The sequence below is a fragment of the Salvelinus alpinus genome, chromosome 2 (assembly GCF_045679555.1).
Source record: "Salvelinus alpinus chromosome 2, SLU_Salpinus.1, whole genome shotgun sequence".
In the NCBI taxonomy this organism is placed as follows: domain Eukaryota; kingdom Metazoa; phylum Chordata; class Actinopteri; order Salmoniformes; family Salmonidae; genus Salvelinus; species Salvelinus alpinus.
Genome location: NC_092087.1, coordinates 91961305 through 91989223, shown reverse-complemented (window position 1 = coordinate 91989223; position 27919 = coordinate 91961305). Strand labels below are relative to the sequence as shown.

Here is a 27919-nt window from a genome sequence, read left to right as displayed (position 1 = left end):
AGCGACCAAAAGCGCATCATGGTTTATTTCCTATTTCTGCCCCTATGTAGTGCACTACTTTTAACCAGAGGGCCCTGTAGTAGTGTACCATTTGAGACACGCCAGAACACTCAGATAAGAAAAATAACAATAGCCAATCAAAAGTGGGTTGAGGAGCATTGTTAGGCAGGAAAGCATAGTATAAGAGTCTCCTCAAAATGTTTGGGGGGTTAAGTGTTATTAATTGGAGGGTTCTCATTCCAGGTCAGTCCAGTGTAGAGTAGGTTTGGGTGGGTCTCCATTCTTCTCTGGAGGATGGGGGTCTCTAGAGGACGAAGGTCTCCTCTAGAGGACGAAGGGGAGGATGGGCGAGCGAAGGGGAGGGTCTCCTCTAGAGGACGAAGGGGAGGATGGGCGAGCGAAGGGGAGGGTAGTCCCGGAACTCTTTCAGGTAGCTGCGGTGTTTCCCCTTGGCCCACACCGTCATCTGGATGAAGCCCACCGCCGTGAAGAAAGCCACCGGCAGACACTGAGTCATCAAGGTGAAGCCAAACCACGAGCCCAGCTACAGGAGAGGAGAGCTGCTGTTACACACATACTGTTATATCACACACACTACAGGTGGCTATGAGCAGACACTACAGGAGAGGAGAGCTGCTGTTACACACATACTGTTATATCACACACACTAAAGGTGGCTATGAGCAGACACTACAGGAGAGGAGAGCTGCTGTTACACACATACTGTTATATCACACACACTAAAGGTGGCTACGAGCCCAGCTACAGGAGAGGAGAGCTGCTGTTACACACATACTGTTATATCACACACACTACAGGTGCCTATGAGCAGACACTACAGGAGAGAAAGAGAACGATGATGTCACACACACACACATCATAATGTGGATGTTGATTAAGGCAGCTGCAGCTGGGGGCACCTCTGATTCAGAGGGGTTGGGTTAAATGTGGAAGACATTTCAGTTGAATGCATTCAGTTGTATAACTGACCAGGTATCCAACCCCGTTTCCTATACACTAGAATTTCACTGCCAACTTCTGCCACTAGGTGGCCATGAGCCTAACTACTACATTGAGAGAGACATGATACACACTGTTCCTCCTAACCAGCAGAGGGCAGCATCACCCTGGACTAAATACAGGGTGACGTTGATCTTTGCATTTTCCCCACTAATGGTTAAGGTTAGGATTGGTGGAGGAGAAGCTGATTCTAGATCTGTGCCTAGGGGTCTAAGACTCACCTCATAGGTGTAGTTGGGACAGGAGACCAGCAGGAAGATCCAGGTGAAGGGGTTCTTAGTGGGGTAGGGGATCTTCCTGGTCTTAGATCCTGATGGAGACAGACAGAGTTTATTGTGGGCTACTGTTTAGTAGCAGACAGAAAACAGTGTGTCTGTTGAATTGATTGATGTGTTCTGATGTTTGCATATTCAACAGGAGTGTGTACCTGGTGGGCGGAGGTTCCGCAGGGCGATATGGATGGAGAAGTTACCAACCTGACAGAACTGAGAAGATAGCATCTACTAAATAACCATTTACTATGATATTGTTCTATTACTATAGTATATAGGATGAGTAGAGTACATTATAGTAGAGCAGATTATAGTAGAGCATAGAACAGTAGAGTCTTACCAGAAAGATGATGAGGGCAATCCTGACCTGCTGCTCACCATAGATTGCTGAAAAGACAAGGGTGGTTAATATAGTAGCGTACTCACTAGGTGGTGTATATAGAGGGTGGTTAATATAGTAGCGTACTCACTAGGTGGTGTATATAGAGGGTGGTTAATATAGTAGCGTACTCACTAGGGGGTGTATACAGAGGGTGGTTAATATAGTAGCGTACTCATTAGGTGGTGTATACAGAGGGTGGTTAATATAGTAGCGTACTCACTAGGTGGTGTATACAGAGGGTAGTTAATATAGTAGCGTACTCACTAGGTGGTGTATACAGAGGGTGGTTAATATAGTAGCGTACTCGCTAGGTGGTGTATACAGAGGGTGGTTAATATAGTAGCGTACTCGCTAGGTGGTGTATATAGAGGGTGGTTAATATAGTAGCGTACTCACTAGGGGGTGTATACAGAGGGTGGTTAATATAGTAGCGTACTCATTAGGTGGTGTATACAGAGGGTGGTTAATATAGTAGCGTACTCACTAGGTGGTGTATACAGAGGGTAGTTAATATAGTAGCGTACTCACTAGGTGGTGTATACAGAGGGTGGTTAATATAGTAGCGTACTCGCTAGGTGGTGTATACAGAGGGTGGTTAATATAGTAGCGTACTCGCTAGGTGGTGTATATAGAGGGTGGTTAATATAGTAGCGTACTCACTAGGTGGTGTATATAGAGGGTGGTTAATATAGTAGCGTACTCACTAGGTGGTGTATACAGAGGGTGGTTAATATAGTAGCGTACTCACTAGGTGGTGTATACAGAGGGTGGTTAATATAGTAGCGTACTCACTAGGTGGTGTATACAGAGGGTGGTTAATATAGTAGCGTACTCACTAGGGGGTGTATACAGAGGGTGGTTAATATAGTAGCGTACTCACTAGGGGGTGTATACAGAGGGTGGTTAATATAGTAGCGTACTCACTAGGTGGTGTATACAGAGGGTGGTTAATATAGTAGCGTACTCACTAGGGGGTGTATACAGAGGGTGGTTAATATAGTAGCGTACTCACTAGGGGGTGTATACAGAGGGTGGTTAATATAGTAGCGTACTCACTAGGTGGTGTATACAGAGGGTGGTTAATATAGTAGCGTACTCACTAGGGGGTGTATACAGAGGGTGGTTAATATAGTAGCGTACTCACTAGGTGGTGTATACAGAGGGTGGTTAATATAGTAGCGTACTCGCTAGGTGGTGTATACAGAGGGTGGTTAATATAGTAGCGTACTCGCTAGGTGGTGTATACAGAGGGTGGTTAATATAGTAGCGTACTCGCTAGGTGGTGTATACAGAGGGTGGTTAATATAGTAGCGTACTCGCTAGGTGGTGTATATAGAGGGTGGTTAATATAGTAGCGTACTCACTAGGTGGTGTATATAGAGGGTGGTTAATATAGTAGCGTACTCACTAGGTGGTGTATACAGAGGGTGGTTAATATAGTAGGCCATCCAGGCAGCAAAGCCCCAGTAGTAGGTGCAGTTCTGGAACACAGGAACACAGAACACACTGTATCACACACAAGCTTCATCCCAAATTGCACCCTATTCCCTTTATAGTGCGCTACCTTTTAACCAGGGCCCATTACCCTATCCACTATATAGTGCACTACTTTTGACCAGAATCATATGGGCCCTGGTCAAAAGTAGCACATTACATAGGAAATAGGGAGCTAATTAGGATGCGGAGCACAGTGTCAGATGACCCCAGAATCTCTCAACAGGTTCAAAGGTCACCCTGGGTTGAAGAGACAGGCTAGGGTTCCCCAGATGAGGTAAGTGTAAGGTGATACACCATCAAGATGAGGTAAGAGGGCAACTAAGGCTGTAGTGTGTGTCAGAGAGAGAGTCAGTGAGTGTGTGTTATGAATGCGTGTGTGTGTGCGTCAGTGTGTGTGTGCATGCGTCAGTGTGTGTGTGTCACCTTGAAGATGTTGCGTAGCGGCATGGTCCCGTGGGAGAAGCGATGGACAAACAGGGTCTCCAGAAGTCTCTTCAGGTAATGGAAGGAGTGACACATACAGGCTAGACTGGGATCACACACACACAAACAAACTACATTACCCAACACGCACCAGGATACTCACCATAGAAACCAAAGACAATGGTTCTCTTTATTCCTGCCATTCGTAGTTCAATGAACTTGAGTTCAACTAGCAGACAAATATGATTCACATCTAACAAGAGGCTCATTGCAGTTCCACTCAGATATACAGTCGTCTGACTACAGTCGTCTGAACGACCCAGTATGTGTGTGTGTGTGTGAGAGACTCACTGCACGACCCAGTGCTTGCTGGTGGTGAAGTCATATTTGGGGGCGTAGATGAAGGGAACACGGAAGTAAAACATGAGGTAGAGGAGGAGAGGACCACCATACTCTGTCAGAAACACCTGAGAGACAATCAGAGACCTATTTCAATTCACTGATTTCCTCATGTCAACTGTAACTCAGGAACATCTTTGAAATTGCTGCATTTATATTCTTTGTTCAGCATAATATAGTCCAGCTACATTATTCATAAACCCTGTTGTGTCAGAGCTCCGGGTCATTCATTAACCCTTTACTTTTCTCCCTCTCTCTAGTCTGCCCAGCTCTCCTCCTCCTACTGGAACACTGGTGTTTATGTGTTGTACTAACAGATGTCCAGCCAGTCAACCAGCAAGCCAGCCAGCCAGCCAACCGGCCAGCCAGCCGGCCAGCCAGCCGGCCAGCCAGCCGGCCAGCCAGCCGGGCAGGGAGGATACATTTATCACTCTCTGTTTTCCACACCTGCTCCTGCCTAACCGACAGTCACCCCTCCCTCCTTCACGTCCCTCCCCCACGTCTCTCCCTCCCCCATGTTAATGTGACAAGGGATTTAATAGTGATTTTCAACAAAAACAGATTTTCACCAAGGTCAGGAGGAAAGTAATAGCCACAAGTTGGTGAGCGCGTGCGTACGTGTGTGTGGTATGTGTGTGTGGTATGTGTGTGTACTCACGGTGACCCAGCTGATTTGAGCTCCCAGGTCTCTGAAGTAGAAGGTTGCCGTGGTTCCCACAGGAAGATGCTGCAGAACGTCCTCATCCTTTAGAGACTTACCCTCTGATAGAGGAGACTTCTGATTAATAACAGCCCCACAAACAAGTTGCATCAGTCCTTACCCTCCACCAGCCTGCTACCACCACTACTATACATATCAACACTGTCCTCTACCATCACTACTATACATATCAACACTGTCCTCTACCAGCCTGCTACCATCACTACTATACATATCAACACTGTCCTCTACCAGCCTGCTACCATCACTACTATACATATCAACACTGTCCTCTACCATCACTACTATACATATCAACACTGTCCTCTACCAGCCTGCTACCACCACTACTATACATATCAACACTGTCCTCTACCATCACTACTATACATATCAACACTGTCCTCTACCATCACTACTATACATATCAACACTGTCCTCTACCAGCCTGCTACCATCACTACTATACATATCAACACTGTCCTCTACCATCACTACTATACATATCAACACTGTCCTCTACCATCACTACTATACATATCAACACTGTCCTCTACCATCACTACTATACATATCAACACTGTCCTCTACCAGCCTGCTACCACCACTACTATACATATCAACACTGTCCTCTACCATCACTACTATACATATCAACACTGTCCTCTACCATCACTACTATACATATCAACACTGTCCTCTACCAGCCTGCTACCATCACTACTATACATATCAACACTGTCCTCTACCACCACTACTATACATATCAACACTGTCCTCTACCACCACTACTATACATATCAACACTGTCCTCTACCACCACTACTATACATATCAACACTGTCCTCTACCATCACTACTATACATATCAACACTGTCCTCTACCAGCCTGCTACCATCACTACTATACATATCAACACTGTCCTCTACCATCACTACTATACATATCAACACTGTCCTCTACCAGCCTGCTACCACCACTACTATACATATCAACACTGTCCTCTACCACCACTACTATACATATCAACACTGTCCTCTACCAGCCTGCTACCATCACTACTATACATATCAACACTGTCCTCTACCAGCCTGCTACCACCACCACTATACATATCAACACTGTCCTCTACCACCACTACTATACATATCAACACTGTCCTCTACCAGCCTGCTACCATCACTACTATACATATCAACACTGTCCTCCACCAGCCTGCTACCACCACTACTATACATATCAACACTGTCCTCCACCAGCCTGCTACCACCACTACTATACATATCAACACTGTCCTCTACCATCACTACTATACATATCAACACTGTCCTCTACCATCACTACTATACATATCAACACTGTCCTCTACCACCACTACTATACATATCAACACTGTCCTCCACCAGCCTGCTACCACCACTACTATACATATCAACACTGTCCTCCACCAGCCTGCTACCACCACTACTATACATATCAACACTGTCCTCTACCACCACTACTATACATATCAACACTGTCCTCCACCAGCCTGCTACCACCACTACTATACATATCAACACTGTCCTCTACCATCACTACTATACATATCAACACTGTCCTCTACCATCACTACTATACATATCAACACTGTCCTCTACCACCACTACTATACATATCAACACTGTCCTCCACCAGCCTGCTACCATCACTACTATACATATCAACACTGTCCTCTACCATCACTACTATACATATCAACACTGTCCTCTACCACCACTACTATACATATCAACACTGTCCTCTACCATCACTACTATACATATCAACACTGTCCTCTACCACCACTACTATACATATCAACACTGTCCTCTACCACCACTACTATACATATCAACACTGTCCTCTACCACCACTACTATACATATCAACACTGTCCTCTACCACCACTACTATACATATCAACACTGTCCTCTACCACCACTACTATACATATCAACACTGTCCTCTACCATCACTACTATACATATCAACACTGTCCTCTACCAGCCTGCTACCACCACTACTATACATATCAACACTGTCCTCTACCATCACTACTATACATATCAACACTGTCCTCTACCATCACTACTATACATATCAACACTGTCCTCTACCAGCCTGCTACCACCACTACTATACATATCAACACTGTCCTCTACCATCACTACTATACATATCGATACTGTCCTCTACCACCACTACTATACATATCAACACTGTCCTCCACCAGCCTGCTACCACCACTACTATACATATCAACACTGTCCTCCACCAGCCTGCTACCACCACTACTATACATATCAACACTGTCCTCCACCAGCCTGCTACCACCACTACTATACATATCAACACTGTCCTCCACCAGCCTGCTACCACCACTACTATACATATCAACACTGTCCTCTACCACCACTACTATACATAGCAACACTGTCCTCTACCAGCCTGCTACCACCACTACTATACATATCAACACTGTCCTCTACCAGCCTGCTACCACCACTACTATACATATCAACACTGTCCTCTACCACCACTACTATACATATCAACACTGTCCTCTACCATCACTACTATACATATCAACACTGTCCTCTACCATCACTACTATACATATCAACACTGTCCTCTACCATCACTACTATACATATCAACACTGTCCTCTACCATCACTACTATACATATCAACACTGTCCTCTACCAGCCTGCTACCACCACTACTATACATATCAACACTGTCCTCTACCAGCCTGCTACCATCACTACTATACATATCAACACTGTCCTCTACCATCACTACTATACATATCAACACTGTCCTCTACCACCACTACTATACATATCAACACTGTCCTCTACCAGCCTGCTACCACCACTACTATACATATCAACACTGTCCTCTACCACCACTACTATACATATCAACACTGTCCTCTACCATCACTACTATACATATCAACACTGTCCTCTACCAGCCTGCTACCACCACTACTATACATATCAACACTGTCCTCCACCAGCCTGCTACCACCACTACTATACATATCAACACTGTCCTCTACCACCACTACTATACATATCAACACTGTCCTCCACCAGCCTGCTACCATCACTACTATACATATCAACACTGTCCTCTACCAGCCTGCTACCACCACTACTATACATATCAACACTGTCCTCTACCACCACTACTATACATATCAACACTGTCCTCTACCACCACTACTATACATATCAACACTGTCCTCCACCAGCCTGCTACCACCACTACTATACATATCAACACTGTCCTCTACCATCACTACTATACATATCAACACTGTCCTCTACCACCACTACTATACATATCAACACTGTCCTCCACCAGCCTGCTACCATCACTACTATACATATCAACACTGTCCTCTACCAGCCTGCTACCATCACTACTATACATATCAACACTGTCCTCTACCAGCCTGCTACCATCACTACTATACATATCAACACTGTCCTCTACCAGCCTGCTACCACCACTACTATACATATCAACACTGTCCTCTACCACCACTACTATACATATCAACACTGTCCTCCACCAGCCTGCTACCACCACTACTATACATATCAACACTGTCCTCCACCAGCCTGCTACCATCACTACTATACATATCAACACTGTCCTCTACCATCACTACTATACATATCAACACTGTCCTCTACCACCACTACTATACATATCAACACTGTCCTCTACCAGCCTGCTACCACCACTACTATACATATCAACACTGTCCTCTACCACCACTACTATACATAGCAACACTGTCCTCTACCAGCCTGCTACCACCACTACTATACATATCAACACTGTCCTCCACCAGCCTGCTACCATCACTACTATACATATCAACACTGTCCTCTACCACCACTACTATACATAGCAACACTGTCCTCTACCAGCCTGCTACCACCACTACTATACATATCAACACTGTCCTCCACCAGCCTGCTACCACCACTACTATACATATCAACACTGTCCTCCACCAGCCTGCTACCATCACTACTATACATATCAACACTGTCCTCCACCAGCCTGCTACCACCACTACTATACATATCAACACTGTCCTCTACCAGTCTGCTACCACCACTACTATACATATCAACACTGTCCTCTACCACCACTACTATACATATCAACACTGTCCTCGACCAGTCTGCTACCACCACTACTATACATATCAACACTGTCCTCTACCACCACTACTATACATATCAACACTGTCCTCCACCAACCTGCTACCACCACTACTATACATATCAACACTGTCCTCTACCAGTCTGCTACCACCACTACTATACATATCAACACTGTCCTCTACCAGCCTGCTACCATCACTACTATACATATCAACACTGTCCTCTACCACCACTACTATACATATCAACACTGTCCTCTACCAGCCTGCTACCACCACTACTATACATATCAACACTGTCCTCTACCACCACTACTATACATATCAACACTGTCCTCTACCAGCCTGCTACCATCACTACTATACATATCAACACTGTCCTCTACCACCACTACTATACATATCAACACTGTCCTCTACCAGCCTGCTACCATCACTACTATACATATCAACACTGTCCTCTACCATCACTACTATACATATCAACACTGTCCTCTACCATCACTACTATACATATCAACACTGTCCTCTACCAGCCTGCTACCACCACTACTATACATATCAACACTGTCCTCTACCATCACTACTATACATATCAACACTGTCCTCTACCACCACTACTATACACATCAACACTGTCCTCTACCAGCCTGCTACCACCACTACTATACATATCAACACTGTCCTCTACCAGCCTGCTACCACCACTACTATACATATCAACACTGTCCTCTACCACCACTACTATACATATCAACACTGTCCTCTACCAGCCTGCTACCACCACTACTATACATATCAACACTGTCCTCCACCAGCCTGCTACCACCACTACTATACATATCAACACTGTCCTCTACCACCACTACTATACATATCAACACTGTCCTCCACCAGCCTGCTACCACCACTACTATACATATCAACACTGTCCTCTACCATCACTACTATACATATCAACACTGTCCTCTACCAGCCTGCTACCATCACTACTATACATATCAACACTGTCCTCTACCACCACTACTATACATATCAACACTGTCCTCTACCATCACTACTATACATATCAACACTGTCCTCTACCACCACTACTATACATATCAACACTGTCCTCCACCAGCCTGCTACCACCACTACTATACATATCAACACTGTCCTCCACCAGCCTGCTACCATCACTACTATACATATCAACACTGTCCTCCACCAGCCTGCTACCACCACTACTATACATATCAACACTGTCCTCTACCATCACTACTATACATATCAACACTGTCCTCCACCAGCCTGCTACCATCACTACTATACATATCAACACTGTCCTCTACCACCACTACTATACATATCAACACTGTCCTCCACCAGCCTGCTACCACCACTACTATACATATCAACACTGTCCTCCACCAGCCTGCTACCACCACTACTATACATATCAACACTGTCCTCCACCAGCCTGCTACCACCACTACTATACATATCAACACTGTCCTCCACCAGCCTGCTACCATCACTACTATACATATCAACACTGTCCTCCACCAGCCTGCTACCACCACTACTATACATATCAACACTGTCCTCTACCATCACTACTATACATATCAACACTGTCCTCCACCAGCCTGCTACCACCACTACTATACATATCAACACTGTCCTCTACCACCACTACTATACAGTGGGGAGAACAAGTATTTGATACACTGCCGATTTTGCAGGTTTTCCTATTTACAAAGCATGTAGAGGTCTGTAATTTTTATCATAGTTACACTTCAACTGTGAGAGACGGAATCTAAAACAAAAATCCAGAAAATCACATTGTATGATTTTTAAGTAATTAATTTGCATTTTATTGCATGACATAAGTATTTGATCACCTACCAACCAGTAAGAATTCCGGCTCTCACAGACCTGTTCGTTTTTCTTTAAGAAGCCCTCCTGTTCTCCACTCATTACCTGTATTAACTGCACCTGTTTGAACTCGTTACCTGTATAAAAGACACCTGTCCACACACGCAATCAAACAGACTCAAACCTCTCCACAATGGCCAAGACCAGAGAGCTGTGTAAGGACATCAGGGATAAAATTGTAGACCTGCACAAGGCTAGGATGGACTACAGGACAATAGGCAAGCAGCTTGGTGAGAAGGCAACAACTGTTGGCGCAATTATTAGAAAATGGAAGAAGTTTAAGATGACGGTCAATCGCCCTTGGTCTGGGGCTCCATGCAAGATCTCACCTCGTGGGGCATCAATGATCATGAGGAAGGTGAGGGATCAACCCAGAACTACACGGCAGGACCTGGTCAATGACCTGAAGAGAGCTGGGACCACAGTCTCAAAGAAAACCATTAGTAACACACTACGCCGTCATGGATTAAAATCCTGCAGCACACGCAAGGTCCCCCTGCTCAAGCCAGCGCATGTCCAGGCCCTTCTGAAGTTTGCCAATGACCCTCTGGATGATCCAGAGGAGGAATGGGAGAAGGTCATGTGGTCTGATGAGACAAAAATATAGCTTTTTGGTCTAAACTCCACTCGCCGTGTTTGGAGGAAGAAGAAGGATGAGTACAACCCCAAGAACACCATCTCAACCGTGAAGCATGGAGGTGGAAACATCATTCTTTGGGGATGCTTTTCTGCAAAGGGGACAGGGCGACTGCACCGTATTGAGGGGAGGATGGATGGGGCCATGTATCGCGAGATCTTGGCCAACAACCTCCTTCCCTCAGTAAGAGCATTGAAGATGGGTCGTGGCTGGGTCTTCCAGCATGACAACGACCCGAAACACACAGCCAGGGCAACTAAGGAGTGGCTCCGTAAGAAGCATCTCAAGGTCCTGGAGTGGCCTAGCCAGTCTCCAGACCTGAACCCATTAGAAAATCTTTGGAGGGAGCTGAAAGTCCGTATTGCCCAGCGACAGCCCCCAAACCTGAAGGATCTGGAGAAGGTCTGTATGGAGGAGTGGGCCAAAATCCCTGCTGCAGTGTGTGCAAACCTGGTCAAGAACTACAGGAAATGTATGATCTCTGTAATTGCAAACAAAGGTTTCTGTACCAAATATTAAGTTCTGCTTTTCTGATGTATCAAATACTTATTTCATGCAATAAAATGCAAATTAATTACTTAAAAATCATAGAATGTGATTTTCTGGATATTTGTTTTAGATTCTGTCTCTCACAGTTGAAGTGTACCTATGATAAAAATTACAGACCTCTACATGCTTTGTAAGTAGGAAAACCTGCAAAATCGGCAGTGTATCAAATACTTGTTCTCCCCACTGTACATATCAACACTGTCCTCCACCAGCCTGCTACCACCACTACTATACATATCAACACTGTCCTCCACCAGCCTGCTACCACCACTACTATACATATCAACACTGTCCTCCACCAGCCTGCTACCACCACTACTATACATATCAACACTGTCCTCCACCAGCCTGCTACCACCACTACTATACATATCAACACTGTCCTCCACCAGCCTGCTACCACCACTACTATACATATCAACACTGTCCTCCACCAGCCTGCTACCACCACTACTATACATATCAACACTGTCCTCCACCAGCCTGCTACCACCACTACTATACATATCAACACTGTCCTCCACCAGCCTGCTACCACCACTACTATACATATCAACACTGTCCTCCACCAGCCTGCTACCACCACTACTATACATATCAACACTGTCCTCCACCAGCCTGCTACCACCACTACTATACATATCAACACTGTCCTCTACCAGCCTGCTACCACCACTACTATACATATCAACACTGTCCTCTACCAGCCTGCTACCATCACTACTATACATATCAACACTGTCCTCTACCAGCCTGCTACCATCACTACTATACATATCAACACTGTCCTCTACCAGCCTGCTACCATCACTACTATACATATCAACACTGTCCTCTACCAGCCTGCTACCACCACTACTATACATATCAACACTGTCCTCTACCAGCCTGCTACCACCACTACTATACATATCAACACTGTCCTCCACCAGCCTGCTACCATCACTACTATACATATCAACACTGTCCTCTACCAGCCTGCTACCATCACTACTATACATATCAACACTGTCCTCTACCACCACTACTATACATATCAACACTGTCCTCTACCACCACTACTATACATATCAACACTGTCCTCTACCAGCCTGCTACCATCACTACTATACATATCAACACTGTCCTCTACCATCACTACTATACATATCAACACTGTCCTCTACCAGCCTGCTACCATCACTACTATACATATCAACACTGTCCTCTACCATCACTACTATACATATCAACACTGTCCTCTACCAGCCTGCTACCATCACTACTATACATATCAACACTGTCCTCTACCATCACTACTATACATATCAACACTGTCCTCTACCACCACTACTATACATATCAGCACTGTCCTCTACCACCACTACTATACATATCAACACTGTCCTCCACCAGCCTGCTACCACCACTACTATACATATCAACACTGTCCTCTACCATCACTACTATACATATCAACACTGTCCTCTACCATCACTACTATACATATCAACACTGTCCTCTACCATCACTACTATACATATCAACACTGTCCTCTACCAGCCTGCTACCATCACTACTATACATATCAACACTGTCCTCTACCATCACTACTATACATATCAACACTGTCCTCCACCAGCCTGCTACCATCACTACTATACATATCAACACTGTCCTCTACCATCACTACTATACATATCAACACTGTCCTCTACCACCACTACTATACATATCAACACTGTCCTCTACCATCACTACTATACATATCAACACTGTCCTCTACCACCACTACTATACATATCAACACTGTCCTCTACCACCACTACTATACATATCAACACTGTCCTCTACCATCACTACGATACATATCAACACTGTCCTCTACCAGCCTGCTACCATCACTACTATACATATCAACACTGTCCTCTACCATCACTACTATACATATCAACACTGTCCTCCACCAGCCTGCTACCATCACTACTATACATATCAACACTGTCCTCTACCACCACTACTATACATATCAACACTGTCCTCTACCACCACTACTATACATATCAACACTGTCCTCTACCAGCCTGCTACCATCACTACTATACATATCAACACTGTCCTCTACCATCACTACTATACATATCAACACTGTCCTCTACCACCACTACTATACATATCAACACTGTCCTCTACCATCACTACTATACATATCAACACTGTCCTCTACCAGCCTGCTACCATCACTACTATACATATCAACACTGTCCTCTACCACCACTACTATACATATCAACACTGTCCTCTACCAGCCTGCTACCACCACTACTATACATATCAACACTGTCCTCTACCATCACTACTATACATATCAACACTGTCCTCTACCAGCCTGCTACCATCACTACTATACATATCAACACTGTCCTCTACCATCACTACTATACATATCAACACTGTCCTCTACCACCACTACTATACATATCAACACTGTCCTCTACCATCACTACTATACATATCAACACTGTCCTCTACCAGCCTGCTACCATCACTACTATACATATCAACACTGTCCTCTACCATCACTACTATACATATCAACACTGTCCTCTACCACCACTACTATACATATCAACACTGTCCTCTACCAGCCTGCTACCACCACTACTATACATATCAACACTGTCCTCTACCAGCCTGCTACCACCACTACTATACATATCAACACTGTCCTCCACCAGCCTGCTACCATCACTACTATACATATCAACACTGTCCTCTACCATCACTACTATACATATCAACACTGTCCTCTACCAGCCTGCTACCATCACTACTATACATATCAACACTGTCCTCTACCATCACTACTATACATATCAACACTGTCCTCTACCACCACTACTATACATATCAACACTGTCCTCTACCATCACTACTATACATATCAACACTGTCCTCTACCAGCCTGCTACTATCACTACTATACATATCAACACTGTCCTCTACCATCACTACTATACATATCAACACTGTCCTCTACCACCACTACTATACATATCAACACTGTCCTCTACCAGCCTGCTACCACCACTACTATACATATCAACACTGTCCTCTACCATCACTACTATACATATCAACACTGTCCTCTACCATCACTACTATACATATCAACACTGTCCTCTACCAGCCTGCTACCATCACTACTATACATATCAACACTGTCCTCTACCACCACTACTATACATATCAACACTGTCCTCTACCAGCCTGCTACCATCACTACTATACATATCAACACTGTCCTCTACCACCACTAATATACATATCAACACTGTCCTCTACCAGCCTGCTACCACCACTACTATACATATCAACACTGTCCTCTACCAGCCTGCTACCACCACTACTATACATATCAACACTGTCCTCCACCAGCCTGCTACCATCACTACTATACATATCAACACTGTCCTCTACCATCACTACTATACATATCAACACTGTCCTCTACCAGCCTGCTACCATCACTACTATACATATCAACACTGTCCTCTACCATCACTACTATACATATCAACACTGTCCTCTACCAGCCTGCTACCATCACTACTATACATATCAACACTGTCCTCTACCATCACTACTATACATATCAACACTGTCCTCTACCACCACTACTATACATATCAACACTGTCCTCTACCATCACTACTATACATATCAACACTGTCCTCTACCAGCCTGCTACCATCACTACTATACATATCAACACTGTCCTCTACCATCACTACTATACATATCAACACTGTCCTCTACCACCACTACTATACATATCAACACTGTCCTCTACCAGCCTGCTACCACCACTACTATACATATCAACACTGTCCTCTACCATCACTACTATACATATCAACACTGTCCTCTACCATCACTACTATACATATCAACACTGTCCTCTACCATCACTACTATACATATCAACACTGTCCTCTACCATCACTACTATACATATCAACACTGTCCTCCACCAGCCTGCTACCACCACTACTATACATATCAACACTGTCCTCTACCACCACTACTATACATATCAACACTGTCCTCTACCAGCCTGCTACCACCACTACTATACATATCAACACTGTCCTCTACCACCACTACTATACATATCAACACTGTCCTCTACCAGCCTGCTACCACCACTACTATACATATCAACACTGTCCTCTACCAGCCTGCTACCACCACTACTATACATATCAACACTGTCCTCCACCAGCCTGCTACCATCACTACTATACATATCAACACTGTCCTCTACCATCACTACTATACATATCAACACTGTCCTCTACCAGCCTGCTACCATCACTACTATACATATCAACACTGTCTTCATACAGACTGAACATCAGAAGACTGGTTTGGAGTTAGACTTACTTGGGTCTAGACGGATGGACTGTCTGGCTGCGTACCATTGAGGATCTGAGACAGACAGACAGACAAGGGCGGGAGGGAGACCAGACAGAGAAAGAAGACAGACAGACGGACAAGGGCGGGAGGGAGACCAGACAGAGAAAGAAGACAGACAGACGGACAAGGGCGGGAGGGAGACCAGACAGAGAAAGAAGACAGACAGACGGACAAGGGCGGGAGGGAGACCAGACAGAGAAAGAAGACAGACAGACGGACAAGGGCGGGAGGGAGACCAGACAGAGAAAGAAGACAGACAGACGGACAAGGGCGGGAGGGAGACCAGACAGAGAAAGAAGACAGACAGACGGACAAGGGCGGGAGGGAGACCAGACAGAGAAAGAAGACAGACAGACGGACAAGGGCGGGAGGGAGACCAGACAGAGAAAGAAGACAGACAGACGGACAAGGGCGGGAGGGAGACCAGACAGAGAAAGAAGACAGACAGACGGACAAGGGCGGGAGGGAGACCAGACAGAGAAAGAAGACAGACAGACGGACAAGGGCGGGAGGGAGACCAGACAGAGAAAGAAGACAGACAGACGGACAAGGGCGGGAGGGAGACCAGACAGAGAAAGAAGACAGACAGACGGACAAGGGCGGGAGGGAGACCAGACAGAGAAAGAAGACAGACAGACGGACAAGGGCGGGAGGGAGACCAGACAGAGAAAGAAGACAGACAGACGGACAAGGGCGGGAGGGAGACCAGACAGAGAAAGAAGACAGACAGACGGACAAGGGCGGGAGGGAGACCAGACAGAGAAAGAAGACAGACAGACGGACAAGGGCGGGAGGGAGACCAGACAAGTAGAGGGACAGACAGAGAAAGAAGACAGACACACAGACAACAGTGTGGGGGGGGGTAAACTGTTTAGCTTTATTTAATTGAAATACTGTATATTGAAGTGAATTTAATTGAATTTAATTGTATTAGAATGTGCTGCTGTGTGATGTCAATCTAAGGTCGTACTCACGGCTTTTGTGGAACATAGACTTGATCTCCCCAATAGTGGCATTTGGCTCAACCTGCAAAATCAAGAGAGATGAGTGGGACACACACACCCCCCCTCCCCTCATTGCCCTTTCATGTGATTACCAGTAAATTTAGCTCTAGCTCTGGCCACACCCCCTGGGTACTGGGTATCAAACAGCTGGTATTATTACCACACACACACACAGCATAAATATAACAGACACATACAGCGCCAAAACACACACACACAGTTAAAGCCACACCGCAACAACAATCCCACAAAGACAAACTGACAAATGACGCACACACAAGACCATGTGTGCATCATTTGACGCACACACAACCATTTAACAGCGGCCCCTCCCAGATTGATGCCAAGTCTGGAGGTTTAGGGGCTTGCGCTGAACCCTGTTCCCCCAGCCAGACTGCCTCATCCTGGGGGCTTAGCCCTCACATACCCCCCTAACTCCAGTCAGCAGGGACTGGATGGTTCTGCCCAGCCTGGGCCACTTTGGCCAATACTAATCGCCGGGCAGAGGAATAACGGACAGTCCTTACTGGCTAGTTGATAAGGACTAGTTGATAAGGACTAGGTGTTTGTACAAAGACTGTACTGAAGGTGGGTCACAACAGTCAAACTGAAAGGTTCTTAACACTGGACTCCCCACTAGGCTACTCCATTCTTTTTGGCATCCTGACAACATTCACCAGACATTCTACTACTACTGTATTTGTCTGTGACATCACAGAGGTCTTCCCTCAGACATTCTATTCTCTTTATGACATCACCAAGTTCCTCTCCAGACATTCTAGTCTACTTATGACATCACAGGTCTTCCCCAGATATTCTACTCTCTCATAAATAGAATCTCTGATGTCATAACATTGCAGGTCTCCAAGATATTCTAGTGTCTTCATGACATCACAGAGGTCTTTCCCAGAGATTCTACTCTTTGTAAAAATCACAAAAAAGTATTCTCCAGACGTTATTTAATCTTTATGACATCACAGAGGTGAGGTCTTCAAGAGATTATAGTCTACTTGTGACATCACAGGTCTCTCCCAGACATTCTAGTCTCTTTATGACTTCACCCCAGACATTCCAAATCATTTACTTGACAACATTAGATTAGAATAACTTTATTCAACTCCACCAATATAAAATTCTAATAACCAAATCAAATACTCACTCCCACATCAAAGCCCTACTTCAGGAATCTCTATTTTCCAGGGGGCCGCAGTCTAAAGTGGGGGATGACGTGGCCATGGAAACTGTGTTAAGCTGAGAACAGGTCTCAGAGCAGTGGTAATCCTGCGAGGACGTGACCTGATACCTTGCAGCTCCTGTATGCCCTACTAATATCACACCAACACCATACAGAACCTAATACAGTGCTATTAAAACTATAACACCATGCTAAACCTAGCTAGGTGTCCCACCTGTCATTTAACCATCAGTCTATAACACCATGCTAAACCTAGCTAGGTGTTACACCTGTCATTTAACCATCCGTCTATAACACCATGCTAAACCTAGCTAGGTGTCCCACCTGTCATTTAACCATCCGTCTATAACACCATGCTAAACCTAGCTAGGTGTCACACCTGTCATTTAACCATCAGTCTATAACACCATGCTAAACCTAGCTAGGTGTTCCACCTGTCATTTAACCATCAGTCTATAACACCATGCTAAACCTAGCTAGGTGTTACACCTGTCATTTAACCATCAGTCTATAACACCATGCTAAACCTAGCTAGGTGTTCCACCTGTCATTTAACCATCCGTCTATAACACCATGCTAAACCTAGCTAGGTGTCCCACCTGTCATTTAACCATCCGTCTATAACACCATGCTAAACCTAGCTAGGTGTTCCACCTGTCATTTAACCATCAGTCTATAACACCATGCTAAACCTAGCTAGGTGTCCCACCTGTCATTTAACCATCCGTCTATAACACCATGCTAAACCTAGCTAGGTGTTCCGCCTGTCATTTAACCATCCGTCTATAACACCATGCTAAACCTAGCTAGGTGTCCCACCTGTCATTTAACCATCAGTCTATAACACCATGCTAAACCTAGCTAGGTGTCCCACCTGTCATTTAACCATCAGTCTATAACACCATGCTAAACCTAGCTAGGTGTTCCACCTGTCATTTAACCATCGGTCTATAACACCATGCTAAACCTAGCTAGGTGTTCCACCTGTCATTTAACCATCCGTCTATAACACCATGCTAAACCTAGCTAGGTGTTCCACCTGTCATTTAACCATCCGACTATAACACCATGCTAAACCTAGCTAGGTGTTCCACCTGTCATTTAACCATCTGTCTATAACACCATGCTAAACCTAGCTAGGTGTTCCACCTGTCATTTAACCATCTGTCTATAACACCATGCTAAACCTAGCTAGGTGTTACACCTGTCATTTAACCATCTGTCTATAACACCATGCTAAACCTAGCTAGGTGTCCCACCTGTCATTTAACCATCTGTCTACAACACCATGCTAAACCTAGCTAGGTGTCCCACCTGTCATTTAACCATCAGTCTATAACACCATGCTAAACCTAGCTAGGTGTTACACCTGTCATTTAACCATCCGTCTATAACACCATGCTAAACCTAGCTAGGTGTCCCACCTGTCATTTAACCATCCGTCTATAACACCATGCTAAACCTAGCTAGGTGTCACACCTGTCATTTAACCATCCGTCTATAACACCATGCTAAACCTAGCTAGGTGTCCCACCTGTCATTTAACCATCAGGCTATAACACCATGCTAAACCTAGCTAGGTGTCCCACCTGTCATTTAACCATCAGTCTATAACACCATGCTAAACCTAGCTAGGTGTTCCACCTGTCATTTAACCATCCGTCTATAACACCATGCTAAACCTAGCTAGGTGTTCCACCTGTCATTTAACCATCAGTCTATAACACCATGCTAAACCTAGCTAGGTGTTCCACCTGTCATTTAACCATCAGTCTATAACACCATGCTAAACCTAGCTAGGTGTCCCACCTGTCATTTAACCATCAGTCTATAACACCATGCTAAACCTAGCTAGGTGTTCCACCTGTCATTTAACCATCAGTCTATAACACCATGCTAATAGAGAGGAGTTTTAACCTCTAAGCCATAAGAATGATAGTTCACTACAGTACTAGGTAGTACTGACCACTATGGGCCGTTCTGGCTCAGACAAGGTCCAGGTTGTACCTGGAGCTACACAGCACTATACTGACTGACTGGGCTCAGACAGACAGACAGCACTTCTGACCGGAGTACAGTGGAGCGTCCTACATTAGACTAATAGTCCTATCTAGCCTGCACCTGTTGCACTATTTAACACAGAGACACACACAGATAGACGTACACACACAGATATAGACGTCCCCCCACACACACACACACACCAGTATTTGTGAAGCCGTCTTACCTTGTCCAGGAAGCAGAGTTTGTCCTTGGTCTTGGCATCCAGAATCTCCACCTCAAAGAAAACCACAGCTTTCTTAGCCTTCTTAGCTTTGGGCCGTTTAACGGGGGGTGCTGGCACTCCTGGGGCACTCCCCGGACCAGCCTTTTTGTGGGTAGCCCCCTCTAGTACTACGGTATCCATATCCACACTCCTCCACCACGAGCCTCTCTATTTAATCCCTTTGTCTGGAAAAATACCTTTTTCTTAATTCCCTCAGTTTGAGCGAAGAGAGGAGCGCCTGGTTTCAGCTGTGGAAATAAATCTCTTTCTCTCCCCCTCGTTCGCTCCGTCGGTTTTCCTCCCACCCCTCCCTCTCTTCATCCTTTCTATCATTCGGTCACCCCCCACTTCTCATTCCTTCTCTCCTGGCACGCTGGCTGCTTTATTTAACCCCACCCCCACACAGCCCTGCTCCCCTTTGAAGTCATTTACACCAGGGAACAAAGTTTAAAAAACAGTAAGGAAAGTTGATGCATTCCTGTGTCGAGTTATGAACCCCCCCATTATGATACCCGAGCACCCCCTTCCCCAGTCTAGAAGGAAGTATGTGTTGTCAGTCCCCCCCCCATTATGATACCCGAGCACCCCCTTCCCCAGTCTAGAAGGAAGTATGTGTTGTCAGTCCCCCCCCATTATGATACCCGAGCACCCCCTTCCCCAGTCTAGAAGGAAGTATGTGTTGTCAGTCCCCCCCACAGCTAAATAAAAAGCTCTGTGTAAGCAACCCTCTCCCTACCTCCACACCTTCCCTATCCCCCCCCCCACCCACACACAGAGTAGGGTGATAATACTCCAGAGACTCATGGCTTAGTTGGGGGAATTCTCCTCCGTTCAACCCATCGACCCTCCAATAATGTCCGGAACCGTCACCTTTAACCCTTATGTTCCTAGATACGTCGGTCCAATATCAATTTACTATGTTAACAATCACGCCAAGACTTCAAATGTATACCAAACAAAAACCATTGATTTCAAAGATAATCCATACAACTCTATGCAGAAGGACTACTTTTAAAAATGTCAGAACATTTTACAAAAGCACCTTTACAGGAAGAACTGTGCAGATACAATGTTTGGTAACAGAATGAAACTGAGGGAGATTTTACTCCAATTCAGTTACCAAACTTTGCATATTTACAGTTTCTCCAGCAAATACTTATTTTATTTACTGTGTAAATTATTCAAAGTAGTCCTTGTGCATACAGTGCCTTGTGAAAGTATTCATCCCCCTTGGCATTTTTCCTATTTTGTTGATTTACAACCTGGATTTTAAATATGTGGTTTTTTTTGGGGGGGGGTTGTATCATTTGATTTAGACAACATGCCTACCACTTTGAAGATGCAAAATATTTTGTGAAACAAACAAGACAAAAAAAATATAGAAACTTGAGCGTGCATAACTATTCACCCCCCCCCAAAGTCAATACTTTGTAGAGCCACCTTTTGCAGCAATTACAGCTGCAAGTCTCTTGGGATATGTCGCTATAAGCTTGGCACATCTAGCCACTGGGATTTTTTCCCATTCTTCAAGGCAAAACTGGTCCAGCTCCTTCAAGTTAGATCAGTTCCGCTGGTGTACAGCAATCTTTAAGTCATACCACAGATTCTCAATTGGATTGAGGTCTGGGCTTTGACTAGGCCATTCCAAGGCATTTAAATGTGTCCCCTTAAACCACTCAAGTGTTGCTTTAGCAGTACACTTAGGGTCATTGTCCTGCTGGAAAGTGAACCTCCGTGCCAGTCTCAAATCTCTGGAAGACAAACAGGTTTTCCTCAAAAATGTCCCTGTATTCAGCACCATCCATCATTCCTTCAATTCTGACCAGTTTCCCAGTCCCTGCTGATGGAAAAGCATGATGCTGCCACCAACATGCTTCACTGTGGGGATGGTGTTCTCGGGGTGACAAGAGGTGTTGAGTTTGTGCCAGACATAGCGTTTTCCTTGATGGCCAAAAAGCTCAATTTTAGTTTCATCTGACCAGAGTACCTTCTTCCATATGTTTGGGGATTCTCCCACATGCCTTTTGGGTAACGCCAAATGTGTTTGCTTATTTTTTTTTCTGGCCACTCTTCCGTAAAGCCCGGCTCTGTGGAGTGTACGGCTTAAAGTGGTCCTATGGACAGATACTCCAATCTCCGCTGTGGAGCTTTGCAGCTCCTTCAGGGTTATCTTTGGTATCTTTGTTGCCTCTCTGATTAATGCCATCCTTGCCTGGTCCATGAGTTTTGGTGGGCGGCCCTCTCTTGGCAGGTTTGTTTTGGTGCCATATTCTTTCAATTTTTTAATAATGGATTTAAAATGGTGCTCCGTGGGATGTTCAAAGTTTTGGATATAAAAAAAAAACAACAACCCTGATCTGTACTTCTAAACAACTTTGTCCCTGACCTGTTTGGAGAGCTCCTTGGTCTTCATGGTGCCGCCCCTTAGTGGTGTTGCAGACTCTGGGCCTTTCAGAACAGATACAGATGTGTGTATAATATATACATACACACACACACACACACACACACACACACACACAGATCATGTGACACTTAGATTGCACACAGGTAGACTTTATTTAATTAATTATGTGACTTCTGAAGGTAATTAGTTGCACCAGATCTTATTTAGGGGCTTCATAGCAAAGGGGTGAATACATATACACGCACCACTTTTTTTTCTTTTTTCATTTCACTTCACCAATTTGGACTATCTTTTGTATGTCCATTACATGAAATCCAAATAAAAATCAATTTAAATTACAAGTTGTAATGCAACAAAATAGGAAAAACACCAAGGGGGGGTGAATACTTTTGCAAGGCACTGTAGAGTTGTATGGTTTTCTAAACTTTGAAATCAATGGTTTTTGTTTGATATACATTTTGAAAGTGAAAAATCTGAGTCTACGCAAATCCATTACTGTAGAACTGCCCAGTGCTTTAGTCCACACACACACACACACACACACACACACACACACACACACACACACACACACACACACACACACACACACACACACACACACACACACACACACACGGCTAGGATTTCTCTAGCTATTTAAACACCCCCCCCTTCCATCGCCTCTACCCCCTGTCTATATAAAGACCCCCCCTGGCCTTTCCTTGTGCTGGGGGTCTAAAGCAATACTGGATAGACAACTGTCATCGCTGGGGCAGTGTTAGGGTAGGGCTGGGGTAGTGTTAGGGTAGGGGTAGTGTTAGGGTAGGGCTGGGGTAGTGTTAGGGTAGGGGTAGTGTTAGGGTAGGGGTAGAGTTAGGGTAGGGCTGGGGTAGTGTTAGGGTAGGGGTAGTGTTAGGGTAGGGGTAGTGTTAGGGTAGGGGTAGAGTTAGGATAGGGCTGGGGTAGTGTTAGGATAGGGCTGGGGTAGTGTTAGGGTAGGGGTAGCGTTAGGGTAGGGGTAGTGTTAGGGGTAGCGTTAGGGTAGGGCTGGGGTAGCGTTAGGGTAGGGCTGGGGTAGCGTTAGGGTAGGGGGAGCGTTAGGGTAGGGGTAGCGTTAGGGTAGGGGTAGCGTTAGGGGTAGCGTTAGGGTAGGGCTGGGGTAGTGTTAGGGCTGGGGTAGTGTTAGGGTAGGGGTAGTGTTAGGGTAGCGTTAGGGTAGGGGTAGCGTTAGGGTAGGGGTAGCGTTAGGGTAGGGCTAGCGTTAGGGTAGGGCTAGCGTTAGGGTAGGGGTAGCGTTAGGGGTAGCGTTAGGGTAGGGGTAGCGTTAGGGTAGGGGTAGCGTTAGGGTAGGGGTAGCGTTAGGGTAGGGGTAGCGTTAGGGTAGGGGTAGCGTTAGGGTAGGGGTAGCGTTAGGGTAGGGGTAGCGTTAGGGTAGGGGTAATGTTAGGGTAGGGGTAGTGTTAGGGTAGGGGTAGTGTTAGGGTAGGGGTAGTGTTAGGGTAGGGGTAGTGTTAGGGTAGGGGTAGTGTTAGGGTAGGGGTAGTGTTAGGGTAGGGCTGGGGTAGTGCTGGGGTAGTGGTAGGGTAGGGCTGGGGTAGTGTTAGGGTAGAGCAGGGTAGTGTTAGGGTAGGGTAGTGTTAGGGTAGGGTAGTGTAGGAAAGGGGGACAACGTGGAGCTCTAGAGTAGGACAGCATTGGAACTAGCTAAATTCAAGACTCGGGTAGTAGTGCAAGTTGTAGTAGTGCTGTGCTGCCATGATTGAGTGTGGAAAGACAGAGGGATTCGTAGAACACTCCAGCTCATTATAGTACACTAATAGTTCTCTCTCTACAGGTTGACAGATGGTGTATCTCCAGTCTACTGGACTCTGGCATCTCCACACCTGCCTTCTCACTCACACACAGGTCAGTGTTAATGATTAATATTATTTACTGGTTGTATAAGCACAGAAATGCACTGTGAGCTTAGCACAACGTTCTCTATGGACAGACCTGATGCTGATGGAGTGGACTAGCAACTGATCTACAGTCAGGTATATTCTACCACCCGAATGGTTAATATTAGCATTGTGCGTATAGTAATCTGATCCTAGATCTGTGGTATGGTGGAATGAGTGTCCATCTTCTCCAATGTGTGTGTTGTCAGTGCAGCGAAGCAGCAGGTGTCATGCCTAGGTCTATATTTACTATTACAGTGCTTTGGCTCCACCTTGTGGATATGTGTTATAACTACATCAGCAGTGATTTTGTGTTGTGATAAATGTAATTCATTGGAGATCAATTGGATTCAAGATGGATGCAGACAGTAATCTTGTTGATTGTTAGCAATCTTTTCCTGATGGCCAATGATGCTTTGATACGGTCCCAACATTTATTCTATAGTCAAATACACATCTTACCAGTGCAATAACATGTTTATATTGGGCTGACTGCAGACTAATGTAGATATTACTGTAGCCTGCTTGTATGTTAGCGAACTACGGCCTCCAAGAGTTGTGGACCTTTCTGTCAGAACACTAGGTTACATTGTAGCAGGCTAGCTGGTTCCAGCTCCTCTCAAGCTGTTCTGTCCCCTCAATTACTACATTAGAAAGAGATAAAGTTATTGGAATGATAACCTCCCAGTGCATATAGGTATCAGACAGACCTGGGTTGAAGTATGATCACCTCCCAGTGCATATAGGTATCAGACAGACCTGGGTTGAAGTATGATCACCTCCCAGTGCATATAGGTATCAGACAGACCTGGGTTGAAGTATGATCACCTCCCAGTGCATATAGGGATCAGACAGACCTGGGTTGAAGTATGATCACCTCCCAGTGCATATAGGTATCAGACAGACCTGGGTTGAAGTATGATCACCTCCCAGTGCATATAGGGATCAGACAGACCTGGGTTGAAGTATGATCACCTCCCAGTGCATATAGGGATCAGACAGACCTGGGTTGAAGTACTATTTGAAATTATTTCGAAAAACATTATTTGCTTGACTGAGCTTGCCGGGCTTTAACAGACCAATGGAATAGTCCAATAGCTGCAACAGATAGCCATCTACAACTCTAGATAGGCTAGAGAGCAAACTCTCTAGCCTACCTGGAACGAGTTCAAATACTATTTGAACCCAGGTCTGGTATGAGGAGGAGGAGACATGGGGGGAGGGGGGGGGACCCACTGGTCGGGGCACTTTAACTCTACACAACTCCCCAAACTGGCTCCTTCACATCCTGCCCATTGGGTTTGGTCAGCACACCTGCTGTAGCTTCAGTCCTGGTAGCCATGACATCACCTGCTGTAGCTTCAGTCCTGGCAGCCATGACAACACCTGCTGTAGCTTCAGTCCTGGTAGCCATGACATCACCTGCTGTAGCTTCAGTCCTGGCAGCCATGACAACACCTGCTGTAGCTAGCTAGCCTGCAGTCTAGAAATCGGTTTTAAAATCTGACTGTAGGAGGATTAACTCCCCTCTAGACACTGATTTAAGATCAGGTTGTATGCGATTACCCCCAAATGGTTAAGGTTAGGTTTAGTGGGGGTTAATCTGGTCCTAGATCTGTGTGTATTAGGTCTGAGAGAGCCACAAGGACAGCACATGTAGAGGTACATGTCTATGGGTCTGTCTGCCTATACAGCCATGAGAGTGAAGGTGGTCATGTGTTTCAGAGGACATAGCGACTACAATTATTGCCTGTTTGCTATGCATTTATCATAAAGTAACCTGTGGGCTTTGATATGATTAAATATACCTCCTTGCATGCAGCCTTTCTTGCTTACCATATAACTTTGTCTCGTATTTGTGATTGAAAAACCTAAGTCTACGAGGCTATGTGCAATAGGAGTTTAGATTTAAACTAGGCCTAGTTGTGCCATCACTTCACTCTCCTTTATGCAGATCAACAATGTCAGTCAGTCTGATATGAAACGCAGTGGTCTCTATGTTCATACAGTAAAGTAGTGTAACGGTCAACATTTCTACCCAAGTGGCTACAATATTTCCGACACAACTCTCCCAACAAGGTTAGATTTGTTGCGCACTTGACTGTTCACCTGCAATGATAGTAGCTGCCCTGCAATGAAGCAACAATGCCGAGATAAGAAATATTCCGCGTTCCAATCCACCAGCGGTGGCGCAGCCTAGTTTATGCATTGTGAGAAAAGAACGACTGGTAAATAGATAAATAAACTAGTAACCTATCTGTTTGGATCGCTGTTTATTGTGAAAGTAGAGTTGATAGGCTATGTACATGATGTGTGAATTGCAGGCAAGTAGGCTACAACTTCGACCAGAGTCCACAAGCACACCACACGGGCTGGAGGCTTTGACATCCGAGTGAGCTAGTCTCTGTTCTCCAGCGTGTCCTACCATCCTACATCTGACCGGTGGGAAACGAACGGACAATCTTACAACACCGGTATGAAACAGTCAGAAATATAATGTACAGAATCCCGATGAAAGGTTTAGAGTTACAGTGGATACTATCTTACCTCGTAATGCTTCATCTTGGCAGTTTGTGCTCGCTCTCATCCAAGGTGAGTGACGGGTCGTGCCTTCCAATCAGAGCAAGAGGAAGCGTTGAGGTCCCCAATTGGTCCAATG

At 45.2% G+C, this 27919-nt stretch overlaps 1 protein-coding gene across 4 annotated transcripts; it reads right to left on the bottom strand.

The window, feature by feature from the left end:
- Positions 1–6: 6 nt before the first annotated feature.
- LOC139568240 (very-long-chain enoyl-CoA reductase) lies at positions 7–27919 on the bottom strand. 4 transcript variants are annotated; one of them, XM_071389995.1, is made up of 13 exons: positions 27808–27919; positions 20896–20946; positions 17444–17495; positions 16437–16481; positions 4652–4755; positions 3946–4061; positions 3595–3700; positions 3083–3155; positions 1633–1679; positions 1448–1505; positions 1242–1330; positions 384–544; positions 7–317 (listed from the first exon to the last, which is right to left on the bottom strand). In XM_071389995.1, the coding sequence occupies exons 1-13, from the start codon at positions 27820–27822 to the stop codon at positions 305–307; spliced, it is 930 nt and encodes a 309-aa protein (XP_071246096.1). In that variant the 5' UTR covers positions 27823–27919; the 3' UTR covers positions 7–304. The 4 variants fall into 4 exon arrangements, with proteins under 4 accessions (XP_071246096.1, XP_071246095.1, XP_071246094.1 ...); XM_071389994.1 differs by having other exon boundaries at positions 7–544; XM_071389993.1 differs by lacking the exon at positions 27808–27919 and having other exon boundaries at positions 7–284; positions 368–544; positions 20896–21191.